The 12,163-nt window shown below is 38.1% G+C and overlaps 1 protein-coding gene across 27 annotated transcripts in view; it reads right to left on the bottom strand.

The window, feature by feature from the left end:
* The window catches only part of LOC106994282 (uncharacterized), a 263,677-nt gene that overhangs the window by 151,042 nt on the left and 100,472 nt on the right, over nt 1–12,163 (bottom strand). For 11 of the 27 annotated variants that reach the window (XM_078001882.1, XM_078001915.1, XM_078001919.1 and 8 more), the window contains exon 3: nt 7,703–7,843. The exons of the other annotated variants lie outside the window; for them this stretch is intronic. In XM_078001882.1, the coding sequence (XP_077858008.1) occupies nt 7,703–7,843 (141 nt within the window). The remainder of the gene's footprint in view (nt 1–7,702; nt 7,844–12,163) is intronic. 27 annotated transcript variants of the gene reach the window in all.

Genomic DNA, 12,163 nt, shown 5'->3' with positions numbered 1-12,163 from the left:
GCTCCATCACAGCTTCCATTTTACATGGCATTGTGCAGAAGCACCGAGGGCTAAATGACTATCCAAATCACATGGCAACTCATGTTCATAGTTGGGCAAACTTTTCAGATGTCCCAATTTCAACTAAACTTATTTGTAAAAGGGTACCAAGAACTAGGGCAGAAAATAGAGACACTGGGTGGGAATAGATTAGTAACCAAGTGATGCTAATGTTAAGTGGAGAAAGACAGGAATCACACAAGAACAGAGGGCTGCCAAACAGCAAAGGAGAGCAGGGTCACATGCAGAAAAGTCAGGAACATTTCCTGAAGTAGGCTCTGCAGAGACCAGCCTCAAAGTCTAGACAGGCATGTTAATAGTAGGCAAAGGCAAAGGAGAAAGAAGGAACTTACACTCGAACTCAAAAGGACAACAACTGGGCCGGGTGCGGTGGCTCACACCTGTAATCCCAGCACTTTGGGAGGCCAAGGCAGGTGATCACCAGAGGTCAGGAGCTCAAGACCAGCCTAACCAACAGGGAGAAACCCCTTCTCTACTAAAAATACAAAATGAGCCAGGCATGGTGGCACACGTCTGTAATCCCAGGTACTCAGGAGGCTGAGGCAAGAGAATCGCTTGAACCCAGAAGGCAGAGTTTGCAGTGAGCCGAAATCGCGCCGTTGCACTCCAGCCTGGGCAACAAGTGCGAAAACTCTGTCTCAAAAGAAAAAAAGACAACAACTGAAATCATAGAGGTAGAAAAACAGGAATATTTAGAACACAGCAAGTAGGTCAGTCTGGTTACAGTAGAGAAGGATCAAGCAAAAAGGTTGAAACCAAATGGTGGCAGACTTTTGTGCTAAGCTGGAGTGGACACACTGAATAAAAACTACTGGAAACTTCAGGAACATTATCTTGACAGCCGTGTGTTAGGCAGACGGGGCTGGGAGGAGAAGAAAATATGAAGAGACAGCTCTTGCAGTCATCCAGAAATAATGACGAAGTGAGAAAGCCAAGAACCAGACTAAAATGAACCTTGGTTAGGAATTATTCAGTAAAATACCTTTAAAGATTCAGAAAAAGATTTTCTTAAGTGCACTAAATAATGGGGCGAGGGGAAAATAGAATGAGAGCACACCGTTGCTGGAATCTTCAAAGATTGTCTACTAATCATGAGATTTTGGAAGCCGTAATGAGAATCACAGCTAGTAGAATCACACACACACACACACACACACACACTCTCTCTCTCTCTCTCTCTCTCTCTCTCTCTCTCTCTCTCTCTCTCTCTCTCTCTCCCCTTCCAACCTCAGAGCTGAGTTTAACACGGAGTCAGTATACTGAGGTATATTCATATGACACATGAGACATGTCAGCCAGAGAAAGGGCAGAACCAGTACTTTTTTAAAAATTCATAGGTATACCTTCGAGAAATCAAAGTATTAGGAAGTATCTGGACATATTAGGCTTTAACAGTGGTCTGATGCATCCTGGGATAAGTGTTTCTAAAGTAGCAAGACTCCACATAGGAAGAACACTGGCAAAAATGCACCTGTAAATTCTAGTTTCATGTGTGCTGAACTGGCAAATACCAGAAAAAGAGTAGGGAGGCAAGGAAAGATTAATCAATCCAGTAGAGATGCACTAGATGGATACCTCTGATAGTGGAATAGAATAAAAGATATGAAAAATAATTCGCACTAACACCTAGGTGTTCGGTTTGTCAAAGGTCCAGCTTTTTAACAAATAGGTTCATAAATGAGGTTTCAGCCCAGAACATACCATGACCTAACTTTGGAAGTTCCTGTTTATTTGCTGTTTGTGTTGTAATATGCTACTGTCCTCTCTTGTACTCTTACTGAGTGATAAGAAAGTGCAGTCTATTTGACAAAAGACCAAAAGAAGTGCTACTAATTATTTTAAGAGTATAAAGTGAAGTAGAAAAGACAAATACATTAATTTGGATAACACATGCACAATAATTAGATTCTCTTCTTATAAGACAAATTTGCTGTATAAAAATAAACTGTAACACTTACAAGAAACAATTTAAGACAAAATACAAAGAAAATGAAAAGTGAGAGGAAAGTTGAAGATATGTCAGAACGATGAAGAGTATGACAATATCTATATCAGAAGAAGTTGAATTCAAGGCACAGATATTATGTCATAAAGAGGATTGTTTCATATTAATAAAAGTACAATCTATAAAAATATGTCCTGAATGTCTGTATGTCAGATAACATGGCATTAATGTATAAAAAGCAAATGCATTTAAAAAACTGATAGAAACACAAGAATATGAGACACATCATCCTCAGGCAAACACCAAGTGGTGAAAAACAAGAAGGAGAGGATTAGAAAACTACAACTAATAAGGATGATTTAATATATACTAAACTTTAATATTTCTAATTTTAAGTCCTACAAGCACTGAATATACTTCTTTTTAAGGGCCTATCAACATTTTCAAAATATTATTTATGGATACAATAAAATACTAGCTCAAGGAAAGAGAGCTAAGCCAACAAAACAGAATAAAGAGTCCTTCAGGCGCTAGTATTTATGAGAAATTATGTGACACTGTAGTATAAAGTGACATTACAAATCTGAGCAGATAAATTAATAAGTGGGCAATTAGTTACTCATGTGGGGAAAATAAGCTAGATCTTCAACTAAGTCTATATACAACAAAAATATTGGGTTAATGAGTTGAATTAAACAACAACACTAGCAATAAAAACTAGTGAATATTTACATTATATTGAACAAAACCTTTCGTTCTGCATAAGTTAACCAAGGAAGAATCTTTAAAAATACGATTTACAGATTTGGCTACATAAGATTTAAAGGCTTCATTTTCCAATAAAAATTATAACATTGAGAGGCAAGATGTAAATTTATGAAAAAAATCAATCTAGTCTGTAAAAAGCTGCCATCAATTACTAAACTGCCGCCTATCCCAGCATAAAATGGACAAAGCATATAGGAATGCAGTTTGGGGGAAAAAAAAGAAAAATCAAACCTTAATAGTATAATATTTATGGAGAAGCAAATTAAAACAATTAGATTTGAATTTTATCTATAGGTAGTAATTAATCTATATGTTTATTCCTAAGTAATCAGAATGCAAATATGTTCAGGTTACTGAGGATCATTTCCTAAATACAAATCCGAGGCCTTGAAATTTAAATATCCTCTTTACATGTAAATTTCACTTTTCTAAAATTATCACAAGAAAGTAATTTAAATGTGAATAAGATTTGTTTGTAAAATAAGTATTGTTTCTAAAAAAGAAAGAAAAAAAACTGCCAACAAACTAAACAGCTAACAGTATTTTGGATTAAGTTACAATAAATCAATAATATAAAATACTAAATAGCCATTAAAAATGATATTGTAGAAATATTCAATGCCTGGAAATATATATATATATAGTATATATATACACACACACACATATATATATATATTTTGAGACAGCGTCTTACTCTGTCACCCAGGCTAGAATGCAGAGTTGCCATCTCTGCTCACCGCACCCCCCGCCTCCTGGGTTCAAGCAATTCTCCTGCCTCAGCCTCCTGAGTAGCTGGGATTACAGGTGTGCACCACCATGCCCAGCTAATTTTCATAATTTTAGTAGAGACGGGGTTGCACCATATTGGCCAGGCTGGTCTCGAACTCCTGACATCGTGATCCACCCGCCTTGGCCTCCCAAAGTGCTGGGATTACAGGCTTGAGCCACCGCTTCCTGCTGCCAGGAATTATATACTCTGAGACAACAGATATGTAGATATTCTCACACTTAATTTTCGTGAATATAAAATGAGTGATAACAGTAATTGTTTCTGGTTAGACATTATATGAATTCATTTTCTCTTTATCTGAATGCTTGTATAAGCACATAGGAGCTAAAAAAAATTTCACAAAACTACATAAATATTACAAAATTAGGTCATATAACTTTTGTATAATGAAATACTATCCAAATGTCAAAACTGTATCATAAAGAAATGTTTAATATGGAAATGTATGAAATGTTAATAAAAAAATGAGTAAAGTCATATGTAAGATAGGAATTTCTCAAAAAAAAAACAAAAGCAGTACAGATAGCAACATTTCAAAACAGCTACATGGATATGCACAAAAATATTAACAGTGGTTATATCTGGATGGGAGAGGTACTAGAGTTTCAGAGGGTCTTCTTTTTGCTTGACCAAATATTCAACAGTGAACATTACTTTGGGTAATTACTTTTGTAATTAAAAAAGATTCTAGGCTGGGCGCAGTGGCTCATGCCTGTAATCCTAGCACTTTGGGAGGCTGAGGATTGCCTGAGCTCAGGAGTTCGAGACCAACATGGGCAACATGGTAAAACCCCCCCATCTACTAAAAAAAGAAAAAAAAAATTAGCTGGGCATTGTGGGACATGCCTGTAGTCCTGGCTGCTCAGGAGGCTGAGGCAGGAGAACCATGTGAACCTGGGAGTTGGAGGTTGCAGTGAGACGAGATTGCACCACTGCACTCCAGCCTGGATAACAGAGATAGTCTCTGTCTCAAAAAAAAAAAAAAAAAAAAAAAAAAAAAAAAAAAACAGATTGTATAAAAGTTATTTTTAAGATACTCAAGATGTTTAGTAAACCTAAGTAGGAGAATACATACTTAAAAACTTTAACAGCTAGTTCTATTGTGCCTTTTTTCATATAAAAATTATAATTTTTAGCCGCAAAAGCACACAGCTCTTTTATTACAATCTAGTGAGAGACACAAAATAAAAAAATGAGTGGCACCGTGCAAGCAGTAGTGTCTTTATAAGTTCTAACTTAAAATATTTACTTATTAAAAAGGAAATGAGAACAATGATATATTACTGTTTTGATTATATATCCCTGTCCCATTGCTGCTATAACAAATTACTGCAAACTTCGTGTCTGAAAACAACACAGATTTATTCCATTAATAGTTCTGGAGGTCCTAAGTGCAAAGCATGCCTTACCAGGCTAAAATCAAAGCGTCACAGGACTGTTTTCCTTCCGGAGGCTCTACGCAAGAATTCCTTTCTTGCCTTTTCCATCAGCCTGCATTCCTTGGGTTGTGCCCTGCCCCTCCCTTTTCAAAGCCAGCTATGCTAGTCAAGTCTTTCTCACATCCTATCATTCTATCACTAATTCTTTTCTTCCTTTTCCACATTTTAGGATATTTCTTATTACATTGGGCCCACCTGGATAATCTAGAAAAAATCCCTCATTTTAAGGTCAACTGATTAGCAACCTTATTTCCATCTACAATCTTACTTCCCCCTGCCATGTAAGACAACCATCACAGCTTCTAGGACCTAGGAAATGTACATCTATGGGTCCCGTTACTCATCACAGATGACTACAAATATTTGCAATCAGTGGACACCAGTTTCACTAATTCAAAAAATATTTATTGAACCCATGCTAAGTGATGGAAACTATTCCAGTATTGAGAAAACAAAAGTTAACAAAATAGAAATAACTCTTCAAAGAGCCATTACACACATCACAGTATTAATATCATCCTCATTTTCCATTTGCTTCAGTTTTTTGCTTTGCATGCATACTACATAGAAAAATTTTGACTTTTGCAGGTAAATAGTTACAAATGACAAAACATTGCAACCTCAGAATTTAGTCCCTCATTCAAAAAGTGTTTATTAAATATTCCCATGGACCTGGAGTCATGCTAGGTGTGAGAGATAAAACAATAAACCAGAAAAAAAACGGTCTCTATTCACTCACGGTCATTTAAAACGTGAAGAGTTATGAGTGAGATGACAGGAAATTTGTTGCAAGTTCTGGCAAGAGAAATTAATATGCATAAAATAGTAATCCAAAAAATGTATTATTCTGGAAAGGCTACTTTGTCTCATTTGGCAGTACTTTAAGGAATATATTATTTTAAAAGTGTGTGTTGACATTTTTTTTTTTCTTTGAGATGGAGTCTCACTGTCGCCCAGGCTGGAGTGCAATGGCACGGTCTTGGCTCACTGCAAGCTCCGCCTCCTGGATTCAAGTGATTCTCCTGCCTCAGTCTCCCAAGCAGCTGGGACTACAGGCGCCTGCCACCACGCCCGACTTTATGTTAATTTATTTTATTTTTGTATTTTAGTAGAGACGGGGTTTCACCCTGTTGCCCAGGCTGGTCTTGAACTCCTGAGCTCAGGCAATCCACCGCCTCAGCCTCCCAAAGTGCTAGGATTACAGGCATGAGCAACCATGCCCAGCCATGTGTTGACTTTCAATAAAGGTTTTTATTCATATACACATATACATGTAGATATCTATACATCTATATAAATATATATATAAGATATATGCACATATTGCTTAGTGAAAGCTGAATCAAAACCCTGAAACAGCTCACTAAAACTTGGCTGTCATAGAAATTCACTCTGAAAATCACTGCTTCAGTTAGATGGGATAAGCTTTTTCTATTCTTAAAAGGAGAGTTTTTTATATAATAATGAGAGTTTTCACATTTTCTCTTTATTTTTCCTAAATGTATAATATATTCTAGAGCTGGCTCAAGATTTTCTTCTTCTGGTATGGGGACAGAGTTCTAGAAGAGTGAGATTCTAACGTTTATAAACAGCATTTTGAAGCAAGTCCTGCAAAAAGATTTGCTCCCTCATCAGAATATCATTAACAAGATCAAAAGAATTTAGACCATAGAGTTCCCTCTATGTGTAGAGAAAATATCCCTACTTACTACTGAGAATCACTCAATAGGCTGGAATTGAGAAAGAGGGTGACCAACTATTTTCAGTTTGCCTAGGCTTTCTAGATTTTGAAAAATGAAAGTCCTACTCCAGCAAAACCCCCTTAGTCCTAAGCAAACCAGCATGGCTGGTCATTCTAATCCAGACCCTAGACATTTTGAAGTGGAGAAGCGAGAAAGAGGAGGGAGGAAAGTAAAGTCAGCGGTCACAGCTCTCAGTAAGGAAAGGAGGGTACCATGCAGGGCAGGGCTTCCCCTTCCTCCCTCAAGCAAGACACGTCATAGTAAATCTGGTAGGACTCTGGGTCAGACAATTGGAAACACTGAGAATCACTTTCTTCAGCTGCCCTTTCTCCATGTTCTAGATTCTGAGCTGAAAAAGAGTAGCATATCAAAAAGGCCCACTGCAACAGAGATGGATAAGGGAAGGAAGGACCAGTGGGCTACAGGATGCATCAGACATTCAGGACCTGCAGTCAGCCAAAGCCAATTTGAAAGAGACCAGATCGGTGCTTACATCAGCCACAGGTTTCATCTACAAATGCCTGTGGGGAAAAGTGGATAGAGGTATTGCCCCGATACCAGAGGATACTCTATGGGCATTTTATCCATGGACTTCAGTTCTTCTGCCTCATCATGAGACTGCATAGGCCAAATTCCTCCCCTCCTAGGTCCTGATTGAAACTCTAATAGAATGAGCATTCTTCTCTAAGAAAGACTGGGCATTATCCAAATCAATTGCTGAAATTAGTCTTTAAAATCAGATTGTTTATAGACAGAACCCATCATATTTCTTCTGCTCATCTGAGTTACAGCATGAGTTTCATGTGTGATCTTGCTAGAAGTATCCAGCTACACAAGGCTAAACAGCTAACATTGTAAGGATCCCCAGTCCAAAAAGGCCACCCAAAGTGAGTGAATATGGTTTTCTAGCAAGTCAGTCTGTCATCAACCATTTAAGTGCCTTAAGGATACTTACCTAGCACTGTACTTGGTTCTGAGCTTTATGTGGCAAAGAAATAAGCTAACAGCTCTTGTTCGTAGTTTTTTCACTAAAATACGGTTCATCTTCAATCTCCTACTCCCGTTGTATTTGTCAGGCTTTACCACTGCACTGAAACTAAAAGGAAAAAAATATCTTGCTGATTCACATACCTACTCAGAGGCTTCAGCATGCTGGCTGCCCAAGAGACCTTTCACAGCTCAGACCCCCTCTCAAACAGCAGTCAATCTCCTTACATCTAAAGGATTATGCTTTCGAAAGATTGGAATGAGGAAAATCCTCTTTTTAAAAAAACCATCCTAAGACACCATAAATCCAAGAGTCAGTATTCTCGCCTGATTTACTAGATCCAAGACATTTATATTACTTACTCAAGATATATATGTACTTATTTTTATATATATTCTCCTAGAGGCACAGGTGTCAAATGCATTTTCTTCTTCCCCAAATTGTAAATTAATTTTTAAAAACCTTTTGAAAATACACCGATTGCAGACCAAGAACTGTTGCCCTAACACTCACCAAAAAATCAACAATTGCTGGCACAATCAGGAGGTTGAGAAAAATCAAGTAGTAATGAGGAATGAGGTTTGCCTGCCAAGCATACCCACAAAAAGCAAAGAAGTTTTGACACTCTTAGTGAATTCTCAATAAAAGAGAAAACTTTTGTTGGACAACACCCAACAGATCTTAGTGCCAAGGTCAGGATAAGATTGCTCAAGGAAGTGACCTAGACAACTCTGTGTGAGTTCTGGCTACACTATCACCACTGGTCCAGATGCCTGGTGATGCTGGCAGATGCTAAGGCAGTAGAGTGTTTAAGGTTTGGATCTGGGAGAAGGAAATACAGCTAATAGCTCCAGTGGCTGAACAGAATTAGAAAAGCTCCGACTAAACCACCTCTGTCAGATTATGAGTCATCTCTAGATGGTCTTCACTTTTATACTGAATGGAACACATATTGTTATAATCAACAAAATCTAAATGTAAGTGGAAATTATGCAGGGAGTCATTCCAACAGTGAGCAAACTTGAGTAGAAATACTCTCTAAGATAAAGGATTTGTAAGTACCTACAAAGTGTATCATGTGTGGAATGCATTTGAGAAAAATGTCCACCTTGCTTTTATAATATGTGGGAAATTCAACATGGATCTATTTTTTAACAAAATCAGATTTTTGTAAGACAAATTATTTAAAAACTATATTGCACTAAGTCCTTTTATCAAAATGAAGATCTTACATTAAAGAAAGCAACATGCATTTTCTCTCTCTGTAAATGTGTACCACCAAACATTAGGCTGTTTTGTTGTGGGGTATGCAAGTATCCAAGCAGGCAGTTGAAGAAAGTTCCCAAATCTTATCTTCTTTGAAACACGGTAATACTCAAATCATTTCAGAGATACTACTCTCTGTAATACTCTATAGCCTCCAAAACGATTAGGAAAATTATTTTGCCCAGTTCTCTTTCTACCTACCTATAAAAAGGAGGGCTTTGAATAGAAAGTATATAGATTGGCAAAGATGAGGCTATTCATACCCCAAAACTACATTGAATTTTACACAAAAAAGTTTCAACTAGTCACTTAGAGAAGTTTGTCTGTGGTAAGGGTTTAAATTTTAAAGTAAAAATTCTAAGGATTTCTGATGTTGTGTCCTTTAATCATTTGCTTAGAGAAGTGACCTTTCTTACAGATTGGCATAGAGAGGATGCCTAGGACAGCTCTTCATAGCTTGCATTAATACAAGGAAATTTTGTTTTTATTAGAACTCTGAGTTTCCCATCTACCTTATCATGGGTCTAGTTTGAGGCACTACAGTTGAGGTAGGATTGAGTGTGACCAACCACTATGGAATAGATTAAGTCAGGACTAAACACACAATTCCAAGTGAAGGCAAAAAAAATGAAAATGTCAAATCCATTATTTATTTATTTACTTACTTATTTTTCTTATTTTTTGAGACAGTCTCACTGTCATCAGGCTGGAGTGCAGTGGTATGATCTCAGCTCACTGCAACCTCCCGTTCCCAGGTTCAAGCAATTCTCCTGCCTCAGCCTCCCAAGTAGCTGGGAGTACAGGCGTGTGCCACCACACCCAGCTAATTTTGTATTTTTAGCAGAGATGAGGTTTCACCATGTTGGCCAGGATCGTCTCGATCTCCTGACCTCTTGATCTGCCTGCCTCAGCCTCCTAAAGTGCTGGGATTACAGGTGTGAGCCACTACACTCAGCCGAAAATGTCAAATCAAAAGGTGCCATGAGCAGACAGTCAAAAACAGTTCCTGAAACAAACGGTCTTGAACCCAGGTCAGCAACATGGAGATGGTTGGTTAAGGGTGGGATTTGGGCCCATGAACCAGAGTGGAGCCAGGGAGGATGTCCTATGACATCAATTCACACAGGGAAGAACCTGGAAAAGGAATGTGGGCCTAGCCCTTCACCAGGGAAAGGAGCCTCTGGGGAACTTGGCTGCTCACTGCTCACGGTAGGTTGAAGTAGCCCTCTTTTGGTGGCACTTCCTTAGAATATTTGCCTCTTCTTCCATTTCCTGTTCCTTTTCTCTGCATTACAGAGTTGAGTGTCTCATTCTCCTGAGTCCCTAACACCCTGTCATCATGGGTCTCCCAAAGTCCTGTCTCACGTTTTGTTTCTTGTAATCCTAATTTCCAGATTTCTTCCATGGACACCTTCTAAGGTGTTTACATGAATACATTTGTTTTTATGTGTTCCTGAAAGACTGTAGTTTTGTACTGTGTATGTACAATTTTTATAAATGGGAGTTTATTTTCTATTTTCTTCTGTTTTTCACCATTTACTCAGAAGTGTTAAGCTCCATTCATATAACTGTCTGTTCATCTAGCCCATTGCTTAGAAGTTCTGCTTGGTTCTCCATTTAGTACATCTACCACATTTTAGCATCTACTCCCCTGGTAACTGATTGCCTTCAGTTCTCCCCACCACAAACAATGCTGCAATGAACGGCCTCAGACACGCTTCCCATCAATCTGTTAAAGAATGTCTGTGGGACATATGTTCAGAAGTAGAAATTTGGGTTGAAGGATACTTAATATGAGATAATGCTAAATATAACAAGGTAGTATGTGACCGCCACAATCAATTCCTTCCAGGGCCATTTGAATTTCAAAATTCTTACATGCCTGAAAAAGTTGGCAGTGTCCATCTTTCTAACTGTTGGCAGCAAAAAGGATGTGCAAACCATGGCCCATTGGCCATCTGCCTGTTTATATAAAGTTTTATTGGAACACAGCCATGCCCATTTGTTTATGTATTGCCTAGGCTGCTTGCATGCTACTGTGACAGGGTTGAGTAATTGCAAAGGGGCAATATGGCCTGCTAAGCCTAAGATATTTACTATCTGGCCCTTTAAAAACAGTTTGATGACCTCTCAGAAGTGTTAATTGTTGTTTTCATATTCATTTCTCTGATTATTTGAATTGGACATTCCTTTGACACAGGACAGGCAAGCCCCCAAATCGGGATTTAGCCCAGGAGGATTCTTGACTTCCTCCAGGGAAGAATTCAATGGTGGGTCAGTGGTGTTAAACAGCAACTTTTATCGAAGCAGCAGTATACAGCAGCAGCAGTAGTACTACTCCTTGCAGAACAGGGCTAACCATAGGCAGTTTGCCCAGAATAGCAGCCTAGAGGCAGTCCAGCACTCATTCATATTTATACCCACTTTTAATTATATGCAAATTAAGGGGCAGTTTATGCAGAAATTTCTAGACTGAGAGTAGTAACTTCCATGTTGTCTCCTCATTGCCACGGAAAGAAGTGGTAATTTCTGGGTGTTGCCACAGCACACTGGTGGGCCTGTCTTATGGGGAGGTGCTTCTGCCCCCAACCTGTTTTAGCTAATCCTCAATTTGGTCCCATGTCCAAGCCTCCTACCTTACCTTTGTATACTTGTTGGCCTTTTGATTTTCCTCTTTAGTAACTTACCTATCTGCACACTTTTGGATTTTTCTTGTTGATATGCAAGAGTAAGTTATACTCAGAGAGTAGCTCATCAATATTAGAATTGCAAATATCTTCTTCATCCTGTTGGCTGCCTATGAATTGTGTATGTGGTGACCTTCATAAAAGTGAAAACCTTAATTTTGGTATCAAATTAATCAAAATGCCACCTTACGGTTGATGACTTTGAGGTTAAAAAGCCCTTCACCACACAGTATTGATCTTTCTGAAGGGTTTTTTTGTTATTTGGTTTTTTGCATTGATCAAAATAATATTATATTTCCTTTGCTCTATTAATGCAATGAATCATGTAAATAAATTTCCTGAATTTCTAAGTTCCTATAGCTCTTTGAGACCTGAACTAATTAATATGGTTTATATTAATCTTCTATTGTATATGTATATTCTCACACTTGGTTGTAAACTACTAACAGAGAAAAATATGCACTCCGTATTGTAG

This window comes from Macaca mulatta, chromosome 1 (genome assembly GCF_049350105.2).
Source record: "Macaca mulatta isolate MMU2019108-1 chromosome 1, T2T-MMU8v2.0, whole genome shotgun sequence".
Classification (NCBI taxonomy): Eukaryota; Metazoa; Chordata; class Mammalia; order Primates; family Cercopithecidae; genus Macaca; species Macaca mulatta.
The sequence above is the reverse complement of the archived record's forward strand: the minus strand, read 5'-3'. Positions and strand labels throughout refer to the sequence as shown.